We start from the raw sequence: 20,393 nt of genomic DNA, 5'->3' as shown, positions 1-20,393 counted from the left end.
TTTTCTGATGCTTACCTAACACACATGTGCTTAAAAATAGTTAAAAGGGAAATAACTTGGGATGATGGCTAGCTTTATTTAATGGTATAATATATTTGCCTATAAATAGTTTCCAAAATCTTTTTAGTACCTTGCAACCTTAGATTTATGTTAAATTAAATTAAGTAATAGATAGTCATTAAAAATCTGGATTATTTCTGGTGCCGGCCTGGTGACATAGTGGTTAAGTTTGCATGCTCCACTTCAGTGGCCTGGGGTTTGCTGGTTCGGATCCTGGGTTAATAAACATATTCTTTTGCCATATTGAAAAGTTGTACTGTAAAGAAATATATCTCTAGGAATTGAGAGATGGTGTATTCATAAAATTTACTGCTCTGCTATGGAATGCTGGTATGTGACAGATAATTTATAACTGTCTACTTTCTAGTCTTCTCTGTAAAATAGAGTACTGATAGTTAAAAATTATAATTAATATATGTAAATTAAACTATTGAAAATAATAAGGGCAAAGAGAAACAACTCTGTATGCAAACTTTGCAAGGAATGAAAGATTTTTGTTCTTATTTTTAAGGGAAATAATCATTTTGTCCTGAATCAAGATCACTGGTTGTACCATAATGAGAAAGAGGAAAAATATAGGATGAAACCTGAATGGATATAGAGAAGGTTTGCGCAAGAGGAATTTTATGTGTGATCAAGTTGCCTACGATTGAATGGATTTATTGTTTTTTTTTTTTTTAATGAGCCCAGTAATGTAGTCATGCAAAATTAGAGTTGGGTTTTCTTTTTGTTATAATGAAGTTTTCTTGGATTATTGATTTGTTCTTGATAAGAGATTGTAAAATATTTTCTTTACCTTTTAAGTAATCTGCCTAGGAAACAGATTCTATGTCATATTAAAATGATTTTCTGTGCTTTATGTTGTCTTTATCCTGTCCATTTATGAGAACCTAAGTATTGTTTCATAGTGATCTATGATCCTATTTAATCAAGTGTTCAAACCTTTTGACATTTTTGACAACTTCCCAAAATCAAATCCTAAATGATATCTTGATCTCAAACTGAGATGGATATTCCTCAGAAGGTCCCTGGAAAATCTCAAAGGATTGTTCTTTCACCTTGGAAAAAAAATGTTAAAAAATAATTTGGTTTATTTGATATATTAAATTGCATGGGAAATATTGTCAAATAAGGAGTGATGCTTAACTTTCCCTAAGTTGTATTTGTATGGGTAACTATTATTAATATAGATATTTCAGAAATTGTATGAAGTTCATAGAAATTTGCCAGTACCCTTTTTGTCTATGATACGTCCTAGTATAATGTTATCAATTATAATTCTAGTTGTTTAAACATTGTACGTAATAGAAATAACCAAATCCCCTCATCAATTGCATCATTTTTATAATAAACTCTCTTCAGATCCTTTTGGGCATTTTAAGTCTTTTATCATCCACAGATAGTTTTTGTTTTACTCTGATTCTTCCCTGAAAGCTGTTGCAATCACCTACGGGTAAGAGAGCTTTGTCTTCAACAAAAAGTGACTGTATCAGAGACCCGTGGAAAGAACTATGACAGGTACTCTGGTGTACGTGCTTCTGAAGGCATTATTTCTTAAATAACTGTGAGACCATACCACTGGACCAACTGAAGATTTCCAGAACTAATGGAGAAGCTGACTGGTTCAGAAAACTGCTAACCCAAGATCAAGCAGAACAAGAATCAATTACATGGGAAAAAAAATACTATAAAAAATATTTAATAGAACAGACTAGAGAATTCAGATATAGATCTCAGTATATAAGATTACTTAATATAGTTGTTGGTTTAATAGAGTAATAAAAGTATATTTTTTTTGTTTTAGTAAGGCTGAGGGAAAAAGAATCAATTACATGGGACTGAATGAACTAATGAAGAATGATTATGATTTTCATGCTTATTGTTTTTGAACATTGCTTTTTTTAATGTTTTATTTAAGGAACCCCTTTTCTCTTTTCTCAAGGTGTCTATAACTCATGACAATTTAGTAGATTAACTTTTGTAAACAGAAATGAAACATTCATCTTTTCTTCCTACCTGATCTCTCCAGAATTCAGAGACTCTATTGAGTATTCTTATTTTCATGTCAATAAAAGTATTTGTATAAGTTTAATAAGAATCTGTCTTCCTTGTAACAGGACATAATTGGAAAAATAGGTTGTATAGACTTTGACTGGAATGTCATATTTGAGAATGATGTGTAGAATCAGATATTATCAGACAGTTTTAAGGAACTAAGGTTGACTTTACAGAGGCAATGCTTACAAAGCCCTTTAGGAAAAACTGGTCTGGTAGCTGGTTTACAGGGTTCCTAGCTGTAAAGTTCCTAGCCTTATAGTAAGGAAGGTCGCTTCCTGGAAAGCCCAGGAATCTGAAGATATTTAGGGGACCTTGAAAAGAGAGTAATTCACCCAAATCCGTAGGTATTACAGGCTAAATCTGGTGGTGAGTTCTTAAGTTGTCTTCCTAGCCTTGAGAGGCTTTTAAAAGTCTGTCTGAGGTAAGTGGTGAATTACCATTCTTGATGCACTTATGTAAATAATCAGGCCAAATCTAATAAGACCAGACTTATTTCGTAAACAAGAATAAAAAAGTGGAGTGACGGTAGAGAGACATTTTATGTCTCATTGGAAAACTATAGTGCACCCTTGTGGGTTATTAAATTGTAGTCCTGTTTGTTGTCTTGCACATTCTGTCAGTTCTTCTAGTTTCCTCCAATATCTGGCTACAGCTCTACAAAATGTTTCCATTTTTTTTCCCCTCCTCCTGATTTGGCATCAGTTGAGAGCTAAAACTGCCGTTTTCCTGAAACCCTGCAAGCTGAAGCTGGATGACCTGATAAAAACTTCAAAGAAATCACCACAACAGATCATGTATAGGCAACCTTTGTGCCTGCTGTTGTATGGGCCATTCAGAAAGTTCACTGAAACACCTCAACTATCACCAAGGACATTCAAACTGCAAAGGATGCTTCGAGTCCAACATCTAAAAATCTTCTCAACTGTCTGCTGTCTGAACCCAGAAACTGGGTTTATAGTCTGCTCCAAACATTAATCTTTGTTTTTCTTTTTATTTGTAGAAATTTCCCTCATTAAATACCTGACTGCTCATACCACCTTTAGCAAATATCCTCCACTACCAGGTGTCAACTGATAGCTCAGCTAGTCCTTAATGAACAAAAGGCAACCAAATGAGAAATGGACTTACCTTACTTTTCTTGACTAGGCCGGATCCTTGCCAGATCTCCATAGTTCAGCTTTAGAAAGAATCCTTCTAAATCAGTTTAGAAAGAATTCCTCATCCTTGATATCTGATCATTCTAAATATCTGATCAAATTCTGCATCCTCCCTATGCCCCAGGTGATGCCTTTCACCTTGGCTTGCCTTCAGCAAGAATCCTAAGTCTGTTTAACTAGAATCTTCCCCTGCTCCTGATAAACATTCCTTCCACTGAGCTTCACTCTGCTTCTTGGCTATAAATCCTCACTTGTCCGTGCTGTATTGGGCAGTGAGCCCAGTTCTATACTGAGGTCTCTTTTCCCCTATTGCAGTAGTTCTTGAATAAAATCTGTTTTTACCCTTTAATTACTGTCTGGCTCTGTTTTTGTTTTTGTTTTGTTTTGTTTTTTTAGCAATATCAATAGTATGCAGTCTGGAAGAACAATTACTATCATGTGCAAACTGACAGATATTCAACTTGCACTTGGATAAATCCAAGGATGTGCAAAATGTGAATAAGTGCTTTGTGTACATATAGAATGTCCATGAGAGAGCAATGCTTTACAATTTCCTGTCCTATTTATTACTGAAAACCCAAGATATGGGAAGTGATACATTGGGATTAGTTCTGATGGCATACAGTTGTGTGAAAAGGAAGGCAGTGCATTTCTATTCAAATAAAAGAAGTGGCCTCTAGTGGTAATGTACATTGTTGTATTTATAGAGAATAGTTGGTGGTCAAAAATATGTAATTTGATTTAGTTTATTGTTGAGGTAAATACTGATAATTATTAATAGTACCAAATTGTAGCTTTTGAGTACATTTATGCATTTTTAATATACCATGTGAGAAATTGGACAGCAAGTAGAAGTCTGGCTATGAGGAAAAAAGATGCTCATCTGAATTTTTAAAATGAGAGAGAGAGATTACAATGCTGATAATTCTAATAAGACCATTTTGAGTAACTTACTTGAATGACATGTCACAGTCTAGCTATTCAATATGTTGAATTGCTTGAACCTTTAGGCTCAAAATATCTCATTTTTTAAATTTGCAGATGAGAGTTTAGGACTTCTTTTGAGAAAACTGAACAGTGGTATAAATGGTTTATTATTTATTTTATTTTTTTTTCATTTTTTCTTCTTCTCCCCAAAGCCCCCCAGTACATAGTTGTATATTTTAGTTGTGGGTCCTTCTAGTTGTGGTATGTGGGATGCTGCCTCAGCATGGGTTGATAAGCAGTGCTAGGTCTGCGCCCAGGATCAGGATCTGAACCAGTGAAAACCCTGGGCTGTAGAAGCAGAGTGCATGAACTTCGCTCGGCCACAGGCTCAGCCCCTAAATGGTTTAAACTTTGATACTTTCCAATACCATTCTTTAACAATTTCTTTACTTTTATTTATCTTTTTTGGCGAGGAAGACTGGCCCTGAGCTAACATCTATTGCCAATCATCCTCTTTTTGCTTGAGGAAGATTGTCACTAAGCTAACATCTGTGCCAGTCTTCCTCTATTTTGTATGTGGGATGCCACCTCAGCATGGTCTGATGTGCACTGTGTAGGTCCATGCCTGGGATCCAAACCTGCAAAGCTTGGGCCGCCAAAGCAGAGTACATGAACTTCACCACTGCACCACATGGCCGGCCCCCAATTTCTTTACTTTTGAAGAAAGAAATACGTGATTTATTGTCAAATATATTTAAAAGTCACAACTAAATGCAGTATTACATACATAGTGCTTCATGAGAAAATGAAGAAATACGTTTTAGAACTAAATGCAGATAGAGGATGGATTAGGAATCTATTTACTTTGTCTCCCAAATTGAAACAATTAACCCTTCTGCTTTCATTTGTGATGTGCTTATGAGTTTAATGTCTGATGGAGTTCTGAAACTCATTGTCAGTGAGAAGTCTTTTTAATTTCTACATTCACAATAATCCAAATATCCAGAATTTTCTGACAAACCCACCAAATATTATTGCTATCCAATCATCTTTAATTGAGAATCAGAACTGTCTAATTTGATAAAAGGAGTAAGAATAGAAACTGATTGGGTGTGGAACTCAAGGTCTTCTGCCTCAAAGTCTTTGTCATTGGGGCCAGGCATGGTAAAAGCACAAACAAAATCCGATCTCTTTCACTGATAGGAAATAATAATAATAATAAATATATTGATACCTTATTCAAAATAATATATTTTGAAAATATTTCTTAAGTATTGTAGTATTCTGAATATGGATGCTGAAATAATATATCACCTTTGTGAAACCTTTGTAAAAAAATGTAGTGTTTATTTAGAGCTTATGGTGGAGCAAACTTTATTCTAAGTGTAATGAACTCATGTTAACTGTGAAGGAGTCAGTAATTTACAAACTGAGGCATGGAGAGAATAAATAAGTTATCCAAAGTCACCCAGTTGTTAATTGGCAGAACGAAGATTTGAACAGAGTCAATCTGGTAGTAAAGTCTGTGGTCTTAGGCATTACCTCAAAAAGGAAAACAGTACTCTAAGATTCCCTGACGTGGTTAGGTCAACTGTAGCGTTTTTTATTTTGAGGCCTTCTAAAGTCTTTCTTTACTCTTTTAACATACTATTTTCTCACATTATTCTCCTCATTATTATTATTATTACTATTACTAACACCAATGAGTATTTTGATTAGAATCCTTTAAGGAGAGAAATGGTTGCAAAGAAGGGGATGCTTTGGAGGCAGACAGAGGGAGGAAAGATCACTTTCATGGCCACAGATCATTTCTTTAGTCTTGGCCAATTCTTTCTTTGGCCTTTCAGGCCCAAAGACAGTTTAAGTGACTTGTGACCTATCACCTTTAATTCCCCAGATACCTCAAAATTGCATGTTCATTTGAGAATGTCGTAGTGAATTAATAGCATTATCTTCCTCCTTGAAAGATTTGCACAGATCATAAACACTTTAAGAAGTTTGAGTATATAAATCAGGTTTTCTAGAGATATATTAAAAAGCTTTTTATGCATAGCAATTTAATGTATTTTTAAACATTGATTTCACACAGCTTTGTTTAATATGTTTTAATATTACTATTTGTTAAAAATAAATGAACATTCAAATTATAGTATTGCTCTAAAACAATTAAAAATATGTTAGGTTTTAGAATGTAGTGTTTTGGCTTCTTTTAAATATACCAGCTTACTGGCTGTTGTGTGCAGGACAGAGCTATTTCTTTTTTACCTAACAACTCCCTCTTGAGTGAAAGGTTGGTACGATTTGATATGAAAGGAACAGTGTCACACATTCAAATATTCTTGATTCATCCCATTCTGAGGGACACCTTGTTACTTAGAGGTAGCAAAGAGCCAAACCTAAATTTTTTTGTTCTGAGTAAATATTTTTTCAAGGATGCCTTTTAGGTAACTGGAATAAAATAGAAATAAGCTTGTTCACTGAAAAGTTATTTTGTCTTCGTAGTTGTGCATTGTTTTCTTATCTTCTTGTGAAACTAGTGGCACATAATTTTACTTTAAAATTGATATTTTCATAATAATAATAAACAACATTGAATTTTTTGTTGACCAATATAACATATCTAAATTTATTGAATATCTGTTATATATGTGATACTGCATTTGTATTGAGGAATACACAGTAAATAGAGAATAATCCACATCCCTGATACTTACATATTTATTTCTGCTTATCTAATATATCAGAGTGTGAACCAGATTGGTTCTTGTGTCAAAATTGTCTTTATTAAATTAATTAAGGATATTGCTATTAATGTGTATTCCTTTTTTATTACAGAAGAAGATACTCAGGAAACATCACAGGTCAAGAAAAGTTTGAGTGAAAAAGTTTCTCTCTATAGAGGTGACATCACATTGCTAGAGGTAGATGCTATAGTCAATGCGGGTGAGTACTTGATTTTTTTGTGATGTATTTGTTATACAAGTATTTATTATTGAAAACTATTTTTTCATAAACAGGAATATAAGTATTTTAGAAAAAGATATCCTTCTTGGTATAGAAATGTCTTATATATTTCCCTTTTTGATTAAAAACATTGAGGATTTATTTTATGTATGTGTTGCAATTAATGTGCTAACCCTACATGGTATCCTTGCTAAGTTGAGACTAAAATAACTGGATCACTGGAGAAGTGACAGATTGTTGCAAAAAAGTTCTTCAGAAGGAACTTTAGCAGCTATATTATTGTTAATTTCATACTTGAGTTAATAATTGGCCAACCTAAAAATAAATTCATTTTTTTTTTTGCTTTTTTTGAGTAGGTTGTAAAGAGATGATTGAACTACAGCAGACAAAAGTAAAATATAAAGAAATTATTTATGTGATGTCCAAGCCTCAGTTGTTTGGTTTCAACTTTTTGTGTTCATTATGAACTATTTTAATTATTTTAGTAGTTAATTATGTAAGTAATTTTTGTGTTTGAACATTGGGAAAATAACAGTGTTATTTGTAGTTGTCTGTATCACCTATATATTTTATTACATGGCTGTATATCAAGAAAAACATAATGGTTGTGATTCTATAAAAATAAAGGTCAGTAGTAAGAGGATATTTAATGATTTTGATTTGTGTTTTAGTAAAGTTAGGCTCTTTGCAGGTTGAAAGTGTCAAACAAAAACAAATCTGTGTAAGGAGAGGCTTTATTCAAAAAGATTATTACAGTAAGGGGAGGAGGACGATCGCAATAGGAGGAAGATGAATATTGCAATAGGAAGAATCACTTTGATCATGAGATCTATAAGCATCTCAAAGGTCAGGCAGAAAAGGGCTTTTCTTTTATAGAGAGGAGTAAATAAGCTAGAAAGAATTGGTTGTGAGGGAATGGGATGAGTGTGTGACATGATCCGACTGTTGATCAGGGAATGTTTTTCCCTAAAGTTAGCTGATTCTTGGGAGGGGTTATTAAGGAGGGGATGTTCACCTTCCATTGTTCAAGGGTGGGTGAGGTTTGGAGGCTTGGAGGAAAGAGAGAAGCTTGACTAAAGTTTGGTCAAGTCAAGTCAACAGGCATTGACCAACCAGAATAGTCAATGGGGATAAATCAACTAATCATTTATGAGCCAAAGAGTAGGAATTTGGAGAGTCTATGTCTTGGCTTTGTCATAGATTACAAGGGGTCATCTGTGAGTTTTATCCAAGTCATATGGGGAAGAGCGGTTCTTTTGTAGTAAGCTGTTTCCTGGAACAGAAAAGCGTTGGGTGAGGGGGGTAATTTCTTGACAGTCCCTGTTTTCCAGGAGTGCAGAATTCAGGTAAAGTTGTACATTGTCTCAAGGTTCTCTCCAGTCATGAGTAAATTCACTCAGGATAGTAGGAACATGCCTTGGTAGGTGAACAGAAGGGTCTCATGGAGAACTGGAACACTGTTCGGGGTATAGCATAGTTCTGGCAACCTAGCAGGGAGTCTGGAAGCCCAGTCAGCCTGTACTTCCCTCAGAAATGGCCATGAGTTGTTTTGTACTGTATCTGCTTTGCCATAATTGGAGCTCAGTTTTTTACTTTCTCTTCTATCTCTGTACTTCCTTTCTCCTCTACTTCCTCTTTTAAAATGTAAAACTCTTCACGAGAGAGCGTCTGTTTGGGTCATTTAATTTCCAACCGACATGAATCACTCCTTTTGAATAGAATTCCATCCTCAGATCACCCATAGACTACAAGTCTCCCTTACATCTAGTCTCTCCGGACTGTTCATTTGTGGCCCTGGGTATCAAGATGCTTTCCTTTGATCTATGGGGCTTCTGGAGAAGACAAGTCCTTGGAAAGGTACTCATGAACTTCTCTCCAATACAGAGGTTTAATTAGATATCACTGTAATTAGTAAGTCATCAATGATTTATTATGCCCTAAATTCTACAAACATGAACTTTAATTTAAAAAAAATTGAAAGCTCTTTTATTTATATATATATATATACACCACCAGTGTTCTTGTATATTCTTGTAATTTTTAGCCATTGATCCTAGTTCTGTTCCGTGGAGTACAACTAATGACATGTTTTCCTTCTTAAATACCTGAAGACCACTCTCATGAGTTTTCTTTTTCTTATTATTAATATAACATTGAATTTGCCACTTAAGTTAGCCCACATAATAATAGCAGTAGTTAAGGTTTTTCTTGGGTTTTGTTGACTGTATACCTGTTTGTTTCCCCCTTAAGGATATAGACTAGTGGATTTTTACTTTTTGTTTCACCTCCCAAAACAGTATCTTGCCCTTATGTTCTTTATTTTTTGTTGTTGTTGTGATTTAGCACTAGGTTTTATTTACAATGTCAAGTCCAATAGCATATTGAACCAGGGGGAGGGAAAACATAAGTTTTGGCTTATTCTAGTTTACACTGGTCAGTGCAGTATTGTTAATGCCATTGAGTTGATTCCAACTCTTAGTGACCCTGTGTACAGCAGAGCAAAACCCTGCCCAGTCCTTTTGTGCTATCCTCTCACCTTCTGGTGCTTATCAGAAAATGCTCTGCTGTATTCATAGGGTTTTCTTGGCCAGTTTTTTCCAAAGTGGGTGGCCAGGTCCTTCTTCCTAGTCTGTCTTAGTCTGGAAGCTCTGCTGAAACCTGTCCACCATGGGTAACCCTACTGGTGTTTGAAATACGGGTGGGATAGCTTTCAGCATCACAATAATGTGTAGCCACCACAGTATGATAGCTGACGTATGGGTGATGTGATTCCCTGACCAGGAAGTAAACCAAATGCCCTTATCTTCTTAATAAACACTTGATACTATATATTTGTTAAATTGAACTACATACCATTGAATTTGTAGCACCTTTGACCAGTAGCACATTAGGCATTGGGGACTTGACACAGTGAACCAGTTTGGCTCTGATTTGAAAAATAATTTATTTGATCAATAAACAAAAATAATTTTGGGGGTAATTTTTATTGAAATAAATAAAATGGTGCTAAATAGGAAAACATCCCATCACTATTTTGATTTTTTGTCCTTCCTTGTATGTGTAATTTTTTCATAGCTGCCACATAGTGTACAAGGGTTTGATGAATTAATATGAAGGCAGGCAGCAACTTTCACTCACTCCCAAAAACTATTTGGCACTGTTAGCTAACCTCTCTGGCTGAGATAATTGTAATTTGGCCGTGTTCTGCATCTTACAAGGACCAGCTCATCAGGAAGTTCCTGGTAGATGGAAAAAAGATGCCAAATGAACAGTGTAATGACTCTATTTACAGCTTTCTGCTGTGCAGTTTGTTTGACTGTTGTGTAAGGAGAGGAGCAGCTGTTAACCTTTCAGGCGAACAAGGCAATATGGCAGGAAACTCCAGGGCTGCCTCTAGTGAGAGGGAAACAAGAGGCAGTTCCCCCAGTCAAGGTGCCAGAGCAGCCAAGTCATCACTTTCTATCAGACTTCAAAGTTCCCTTTCCATGTCCGTATTAGTACATTGGAACATGTGGTCTTAACTGTCATGAATAAAATGATTTGATTTTTTTTTTTTTAGTTTTTATTAAGATTATGATAGTTTACGACCTTGTGAAATTTCAGTTGTACATTATTGTTTTTCAGTCATGTTGTAGTGCATCACTTCACCCTTTGTGCCCACCCCCCACCCCCACTTCCCCTGGTAACCACTAATCTGTTCTCTTTGTCTACATGTTTAACTTTCACATATAAGTGGAGTCATACAGAGATTGCCTTTCTCTATCTGGCTTATTTCACTTAACATAATACCCTCAAAGTCCATCCATGTTGTTGTGAATGGGATGATTTTATCCTTTTTTATGGCTGAGTAGTATTCCATGGTATATATATACCATATCTTCTTTATCCAATCATCAGTTGATGGGCACTTAGGTTGCTTCCACATCTTGACTATTGTGAATAATGCTGCAATGACATAGGGGTGCATGGGACTTTTGGAATTGCTGATTTCAAGTTCTTTGGATAGATACCCAGTAGTGGGATGGCTGGGTCAAATGGTATTTCTATTTTTAACTTTTTGAGAAATCTCCATACTGTTTTCCATAGTGGCTGCACCAGTTTGCATTCCCACCAGCAGTGTATGAGGGTTCCTTTTTCTCCACATCCTCTCCAACATTGGTCACTTTTTATTTTGGTTATTTTTGCCATTCTAATGGGTATAAGGTGATATCTTAGTGTAGTTTTGATTAGCATTTCCCTGATGATCAGTGATGATGAGCATCTTTTCATGTGTCTATTTGCCATCCTTATATCTTCTTTGGAGAAATGTCTGTTCATGTCCCCTGCCCATTTTTTGATCGGGTTGTTTGATTTTTTTGTTGTTGAGTTGTATGAGTTCTTTATATAGTATAGAGATTAACCCTTTGTCGGATATATGACTTGCAAATATTTTTTCCCAATTAGTGGGTTGTTTTTTTGTTTCAATCCTGTTTTCCCTTGCCTTGAAGAAGCTCTTTAGTCTGATGAAGTCCCATTTGTTTATTCTTTCTATTGTTTCCCTTGTCTGAGAAGACTTGGTGTCCGAAAAGATCCTTTTGATACTGATGTCAAAGAGTGTACTGCATATATTTCCTTCTAGAAGCCTCATGGTTTCAGGTCTTATCTTTAGGTCTTTGATCCATTTTGAGTTTATTTTGGTGAATGGTGAGAAAGAATGGTCAATTTTCGTTCTTTTACATGTGGCTGTCCAGTTTTCCCAGCACCATTTGTTGAAGAGACTTTCTTTTCTCCATTGTAGGCCCTCAGCTCCTTTGTCGAAGATTAGCTGTCCATAAATGTATGGTTTTGTTTCTGGGCTTTCAATTCTGTTCCATTGATCTGTGCACCTGTTTTTGTACCAGTACCATGCTGTTTGGATTACTGTAGCTTTGTAGAATGTTTTGAAGTCAGGGATTGTGATGCCTCCAGCTTTGTTCTTTTTTCTCAGGATTGCTTTAGCAATTCGGGGTCTTTTGTTGCCCCATGAATTTTAGGATTCTTTGTTCTAAAATGATTTGATATTTTAAATTTTTTCTTAATCAAGTATTTTTCAAACTTCCTTGAATTTATTTAAATGTGACCCAGGATGAGCCTCCTAAATATTGTATTCTTCTCTGTAGGAAATAATGTGTATTTGATATATTTTAATAAAACATATTTAGTAGGCATTAGGGTACACAGGGCAGTACACAAGTTTCAGAGTCAGGCAGACACAGGTTCAAATTCAGGTTCTCATACCCAGGGCCATTTTTTTTAAATTTTTATGTCAAAATAGTAATAGGAAATTGCAGAAATAGTGCAAAGATTCCTGTGTACCTTCACCCTCACCTGTGTAAGCCTCCTCCAATGGTGACATCATATAGCTATGGTGCAGTTAGCAACCAGGAAATTGACATTGCTACATTACTGTTAACTAGAGTATAAACCTATTCAGCTTTCACCATTTTTTAACCTGCATTCGTGTGTGTGTCTGTGTAGTTCTATGTAGTTTTATCCCATGTATAGATTCATGTAACCACTACAATCAAGATACAGAACTGTTGCATTATCGTGAAAGAATTCCCTTAGGCTACCCCTTTGTAGTGGCACCCACCTCTCTGCCCCCCTTCCCATTCCCCATCTGGATAGTTTTGTCATTTTAAGAATGTTATATAAATAGAATCATACAGCATGTAACCTTTTGAGATTGTTTTTTTTTCACTAAACATGAAGTCCTCGAGGTCCATTCAGATTGTTGCATGTATCAGTAGTTCATTCCTTTTTATTGCTGAATAGTAGTCCATTGCATGGATATACTAAAGTTTGTTCAACCATCACCCACTGAAGACCATTTGGATTCTCTTCAGTATTATGCTATAACCAGTAGAGCTGCTGTAAAGATTCATGTACAGGTTTTTGTATGTAGCAGCATATAGGACGAACTGTTTAGTATCTAGGTCCTTGTATAATTTTGTATTAAGCCTATTGGTCAAAGAGTTTTGGTCTTTGCTAGACCTCAGGGGAGAATACATCCATCTAATTTGTGGTTCAGTATTTTATCATTAGAGACAATTTTACTTGTACCACAATCACAGAAAAATATTTCACAGAAGATATGATCTTCATTCATTTGTTGATTGTGGGCTGTGTAATAAAGAAGTGGTTAACTCTCCCACTCTGATGGGTTGGCTTTGGCTAAAGATTAGTTCAATATGCCATGAAACAGATTTTTTTAAATTGGAAAGTGAGGAAGGTTGATTTGTTTATTTTAGTTTTTCCTGTTCCCACTACAACATGCCAAGGAGAGGTATATTTACACTGTGGTTAATCATAGAGGGCTTAGAGTCAAATCAATCATGATTTTAAATATGCCTCTTCAACTTCCTGGCCAAATGACCGTTAATTATTTAACCTTTCTGAGCCTCAGTTTATTCATTGATAAAATGGAGAAAATAATAGGGCCTGCTTCACAAGGCTGTTGTGAAAGTCAAAAGAGATTGTATTCCAAGCACTTCACACAGTGCCTAGTATATAGACACATTCAGTAAATGGTAGCAGAGTTATATGGCTTAGTTCTAATGTCAGAAAAATGATTCTTTTCTATGAATGTCACAAGGTATTTATGCATGTTTCTGCAGTCTTTTGCCCAAATATACATATAACAAACTAAAGGTGCTTATCCAATGTTTTGCAGTTTTAGCTGTTATACTACATACTTGAACTGTGTGTAGGAAAACTCCAATTCTGAGGCTTTAGAATAGAAGCTAAGTTTCTACAACATTGTTGGTAATTTATATGAACTAATGGCCAAGGGAAAAGAATTGTTTTAGTTTGCTTTAGTGATGTGTTTTTACTGCATTAATTGTGAATGTAATAATTGTGTCAAAAATTGAGATAGTGACATATGATTGGATAGACAACCATTTAATAGTTGGGTATAATTTATTAAAAGAAAAGTTGATGTAGAATATCTGAATATTTACATAGGTAAATTAGGTAGTGGGACTGCATATGATGGAAGAAATTTTACTTTATAGAAGTTTCTTTAAATAATCACCTCCACTTGCTTAAAATAAATGTTATTTTTATGTAGTGTTCAGTACAACAAAAATAAGACGTATTTGAAATTAGAATTCAAATCAGTGGGAAAATAGGTTTATATACTCTCAGAAATATTTTAGGGCAGGATTGACAGCAACTACTTGATTCAGTATGAAATTTCATCTCTACTAGCAAAGCATTAAAATTTTATTCTTTAAATTTTTGTATTACGTATTTTTTATTTCAGCATTTTGTTGAGCAATAGCAGACACAAAAACACACACATAAGTGCACAGCTCAATAAATTTTCACAAATTGTCACACCCGTATAATGCCATTCAGATCAAAAAGCAGAACATTATCAGTACTGTGGAAGACCCCTTGGCATCCCCTAACATCCTGTAGTGAATACAGGATAGTGTTTTCACTGTCCTGACTTTTAGTAACATAGATTATTTTTGTCTGCTTTTGTATTTTATAGAAATGGAACCATATAGTTTATAGTATTAAATGTTTTGCTTTTTTAGTTCACCATTATGCTTATAAGATTGATCTGTATTGTTGTGTGTAGATATAATCATTCATTATCATTGATATGTAATATTTTATTTTGTGAATATGCCACAATTTATGTATTCAGTCTACTGTTGATGGGCATTTAGGTTATTTCCAGTTTGGGTCTGTGAGTACTGCAATGAACATTCAAACACTTTGTGTATGTGTGTGTGTGTATTTTTGTGAATTGGTATCTGTATATTTCTGTTGGGTGTGTATCTGCGATTGGACTTGCTATGTCATGGGATACATGTATGTTCAGCCTTAATAGATACGGCCATGTGGTTGCATCACTTTTTTACTTCCACTAGCAGTGTGTGAGAGTTCCAACTGCTCTATATCCATGCCAATACTTGATATTTTCTATATTGTTTTTAAAATAGTGCATGACATAGTTTGAATAGTAATATTTTAATGAATGTATAAGATATACTATGACAAATCAAATTTTCTAGCATTTTGTAGCTAACAATTTATCTTAAGCCTTGTATAAGTGAAGAATAGTAAAGTAAAAAATGTAAATGTTATTTTCCTATGGCTGAGGATGAGAAGGTGGGGTTGTTCTAAGTAGTTCCTTATTGAGTTCATAAAACATAAATGTAATAAATTTTCCTCCCATAGATAGCAGCACTTAGGAACAAATAAACTATCATACTATAAAAGTACTATTACTACTATTGTTATTATTATGACTACTGCCATTCTTGTTTTGGGAAGACCAAAAACAGAGAAAACAGTTTTAGAAATGATATTCTCAAACCTACGTTTGGAAAAGAAGGTGATTTCTGGAAAAAACCTCGTAACATCTATTATCACGTGAGATAGCCCACAAAAACCGTCATTTTGCTAAACAAACATATAAAAAAAAATGCTGCAATGTAAAGCCACATTCAGAATAGGATTTTATCAATAGTTTGCTTTTAATCATAGATATGCCTTATCAGTAAAACTCACTTAATGTCTTATAGTATTGCTAATTTAAAAAATATGGCTTTTTTTTCAGAATATAACATTAATACATGTTTATTGAAGATAATTGAGAAATACAGAAAAGTATAAAGAAATAAAATGTCAAATTTTAATCCAGAGATAAGCACTATTAATACTTGTTTTATATCTTATAGTCTTTAAAATGTGTTTATATAGAGAGCTATAAGTAATGTACTTTGCAACAACACTATATGTGCTATGTTGTAGCCTGTTTTTTTCCCACTCATATACATCCCATTTTCCATATTCTTAAATGTTAAGAACATGACTTTAAATGATTATTTTTCCAATTTTTCATTTTTATATATAAAGCTATAATAAATGTCCTCATATCAAAATCTTTATAAGCATCTCTGATTATTTCTTCAAAATGTATTACTTAGAAGGAATTACTATCTGGGGCTGACCCTGTGGCTGAGTGGTTAAGTTCATGTACTCTGCTTTAGTGGCAGGGTTTTGCCAGTTTGGATCCTCAGCACAGACCTAGCACCACTCATCAAGCCATGCTGAGGAGGCGTACCACATAGTAGAACTAGAAGGACATACAACTAGAATATACAGCTATCTACTTGGGGGCTTTGAGGAGAAGAAGAAGGAAAAAAAAAAAGATGGGCAACAGATGTTAGCTCGGGGCCAATCTTTAAAAAAAAAGAGGGAATTACTAGGTAAAAGGCTTTAATAGTTTTTTAACAATGATTTTGATATTCATAGCTTCTTAGAAAGAATGTTATAGTATACTTTCTCAAGGGTGATATGTAAGTGCAAATTGTTGTAAATACTAGGTTATATCTACAAAATCAAACCTACCAGTTTAAAAGTGATTAATGTTATCTAATTTTTTATTATTAATGATATTGAATGGTTTTTCTTGTATTTATTGGCCATTTACGTGTTTTTTTTTAAAGTGTCATGTTCATATTTCTAACCATGTTTTCTATTTGTCTTTTTTAATTGGGGAAAGCTTATTATATATTAACAAGAGTAAGCCTTTGTCATATATGTTGCTAATATTTCTTTCCAATTTGACATTTACTTTTCAAATATATTTATGGTATGTGTTTCTCTTCAAGCATTCAAGAATGTGTATGTTATTAAATTCTTAAGTCTTTATTATTGGTTTCTTTCTTTGATATTGTATTTAGAATGGACTTTCCCATTTAAAGGTTTGATAAATAGTCTCTTATATTTTCCTCTACCTTTTAAATGTTCACTTTAATTTATATTAAACTCCATCTAGAATTTATGCTCACAAAGGTTGTGAGGTAGTGATGCATATTTTTAAATTATTGTAGCTTTCACATTGGTATTTTAGTATGGGATAATGTGACTCTTTTCTCAGCCTCCGCCATTTGTCTGCCTTTTCAAATATTTCTTGGCTAATCTTGTCCTTTTATTCTACTAGATAAATTTTAGAATTATTTTGTCAAGCTCAAAATCAAAAGCCAAAACAACTACCATCACAACAAAATCCCAGAAATATCAATGGAATTTTGATTAGAAATTTAGGTTATGCAGGGAGTTTGACGTCTTTAACGTACTGCGTCTTCCTATCTAGGAATGGTGCTTAGATATATTTGAATATCTTTTCCCTCATATCCCTTAGTAAAGTTTTATAGTTTCCTTCATATGGGACTCACACAGTTGTTTTATCCTAGAAGCTTTATAATTTTGTTGCCATTATAAATGGCATCTATTTTCTTCTATTATTTATTTTATAATACTATGTTTGGTAATATAGAAAAGCTATTAATTTAATAATTACCCACCTTGTTGAAGTTAATTTTAATAAGTTTTCAGTTGATTCTCTTGGGTTTTCTAGGCAAATACATTGCTCCACACACTATTTCTCTTCTCTTTTTATTGCATTGGCTACTACATAATAACAATGTTATATTAGTTGTGATAAGACAGTCTTGCTTATTCTTAATTTTAAGGGGAATGCCTGTAGTCAAGAGTTTCATAATTCATTCATGTGTTCATTCAACAAACATTTATTAAGTATCTGGTATATGGCAAGCACTATGCTATGTGAGAGGTAAAGTGGTGAGAAAACCAGACATCATCTAAGTTCTTGAATTTGTAATCTAGTCGAAGATAGTAATTAGACAGTTATCTAAATAAATATAAATTTACAATTATATAAGTTTTGAGTTGACAGATTGAAGTTTTTGTTGTAAATATCTTTTAAAATTTTGCTAATTGTAAGGAAGCCTGAGATTCCAACTACAAAGCATTTAGAGTTCACGCTGTGAGGAAAGTTGAATTAAAGTATTAACTACAATTAAACAGTTATTTTAAGTTATTAAGTAGACAAAATAAAACATTTTCCATTATTGTTTTTGAGCGTTTGCAATGTTTTTGCTTCTCATTGACTGAGCACTTCGTATTGCTTTTTCTCTTCAAAATAGTTCCTCCATCTTTTAATCAGTTCTTTTCATTGCATCTGAAAAACTCAGTGGGACCTAAGAGTCTGTTGAATAAAGCAGTATTAAAACCAAGTGTTCATTATAAACTTACTGAAATTTCAGGCCTCTTAGATTTGGGATAACTATCTATTAAACAATTAGTAGCTAGCTACAAATGACTTGTGAGATGATACTGTTGAAGTTCCTGGGAGCATTAGTTCTTAGCATAGAGACAATAATGTTCAGAAACCACCTTGTAACTCCTCCTCTGCAAATCCAGTCCAGCACCCATTCAAGCTAAGCCAGGCAAAGAAAGAATGTACATCATTCTCTCCCTTCACTTTCCCTCCTGTGCTATGCCAGAACCTGCAGAAAAGTTTCAAAATCAGCACTGTGGATAGCTCTCATTGGCCAACCTGTAGGATATGTTTGAGTAGACAGGTGTGTGTATCAGATGAGGAAGAACTATTTTTTGGAGGTGAATTCTTCACACTGGCTATAGGTTTAAGTGTGAGCTTCCAAATCTAAGGATCTCACTGTCTTCCCTTTATCTAGTGTGAGGAAAGACAGAAAATAGGGTTTCTGTGAGCATGGAATGAAAGGATATATGAAAAAGAGGCTTTGTAATATGTTAGCTTATCGTTTTTATTTGTGATTTAGCTCTGTATCTCAATATATTTTTCAAAATATTTCTGCTCTTCAACCTATCACTTCTTTGTTTTTCTGGTCTATAAATTTTTGTAAAGGAATGTGTAGAATTAAACTAAACACTAAATCCTCCAAGGAATTAGAAGATAATTCTCAAGAGAAAATAATTGCCAAGGGGGCTGGATGGCTGCCAAGCAATTCCCCTTTGAGTTTTCATTTTCTTTTTTTGATCCCTGTTGTCATTACTTTTTAGGTAATATTGCTTGGAGTTAAATAGTAACATAGTCCTCAAGGGACTTTGAAAGACTAACATTTTTTTTTTATTGAGGTAACATTGAAGTAACATTTATTGAAGTAAACATTATAGCATTATATAAATTTCAGGTATACATCATTATTATTTTGACTTTTATATAGAGTACATCATATTCATCACTAAAAGTCTAGTTTCTGTCTGTCACTGTACACGTGTCCCCCTTTACCCCTTTCAACCTCCAAATCCACTTCCCCTCTGGTAACCACCAGTTTGTTCTGTTTCTATGTGTTTGTTTGCTATTGGTTTTTGTTTTAATTTTCCACGTATGAGTGAAATCATACAGTAGTTGTCCTTCTCTATCTGACTTACTTCGCCTAGCATAGTACCATCAAGGTCCATCTGTGTTGTCACAAATGGCAAGATTTCATCGTTTTTATTACTGAGTAGTATTCCATTGTGTGTGTGTGTGTGTGGGTATATGTGTATGTGTGTGATATATATCACATCTTCTTTATCCATTCATTTATCCATTCATCTGTTGATGGGCACTTAGGTTGTTTCCAAGTCTTGGCTATTATAAGTAGTGCTGCAATGAACATAGGGGTGCATATATCTTTTCAAATTAGTGTTTTCATGTACTTTGGATAAATACCCAGCAGTGGAATAGCTGGATTATATGGTAGTTCTACTTTTAATTTTTTGAGGAATCTCCATACTGTTTTTCGTGGTAGCAGCACCAATTACATTCCCACCAGCAGTGTACGGGGATTCCCTTTTCTCCACATCTTCTCCAACATTTGTTATTTGTTGTCTTTTTAATAATAGCCATTCTGATTGGTGTGAGGTCATATCTCATTGTGGTTTTGATTTGCATTTCTCTAATGATTAGTGATGTTGAACATCTTTTCATGTGTCTGTTGGCCATGTGTATATCTTTGGAAAAATGTCTGTTCAGATCCTCTGCCCATTTTTTAATTGTTGTTTTTGTTATTGAGTTGTTTGAGTTCTTTATATATTTTAGACATTAAGTCCTTATTGGATATTGATTTGCAAATATCTTCTCCCAATCGGCAGGTTGTCTGGTTTGTTGATGGTTTCCTTTGCTGTGCAGAAGCTTTTGAGTTTGATGTAGTCCCATTTGTTTATTTTTTCTTTTGTTTCCCTTGCCTGAGAAGACATATCCAAAAAGATATTGCTAAGACTATGTTGAAGAGTATACTGCCTATGCTTTCTTCAGCGTTTCATGGTTTCAGTCTTACCTTCAAATCTTTAATCTATTTTGAGTTAATTTCTGTGTATGGTGTAAGATAGTGATCTACTTTCATTCTTTTGCTT

The 20,393-nt window shown here is 34.1% G+C and overlaps 1 protein-coding gene across 4 annotated transcripts in view; it reads left to right on the top strand.

The window, feature by feature from the left end:
• MACROD2 (mono-ADP ribosylhydrolase 2) overlaps positions 1 to 20,393 on the top strand; it is a 1,871,078-nt gene that overhangs the window by 67,835 nt on the left and 1,782,850 nt on the right. For all 4 annotated transcript variants that reach the window (XM_046678763.1, XM_046678762.1, XM_046678761.1 and 1 more), the window contains exon 3: positions 7,038 to 7,145. In XM_046678763.1, the coding sequence (XP_046534719.1) occupies positions 7,038 to 7,145 (108 nt within the window). The remainder of the gene's footprint in view (positions 1 to 7,037; positions 7,146 to 20,393) is intronic.

This window comes from Equus quagga, chromosome 12 (genome assembly GCF_021613505.1).
Source record: "Equus quagga isolate Etosha38 chromosome 12, UCLA_HA_Equagga_1.0, whole genome shotgun sequence".
Taxonomy (NCBI): Eukaryota; Metazoa; Chordata; class Mammalia; order Perissodactyla; family Equidae; genus Equus; species Equus quagga.
Note: the sequence above shows the minus strand (reverse complement) of the source record. Positions and strands in the feature narration are given on the sequence as shown.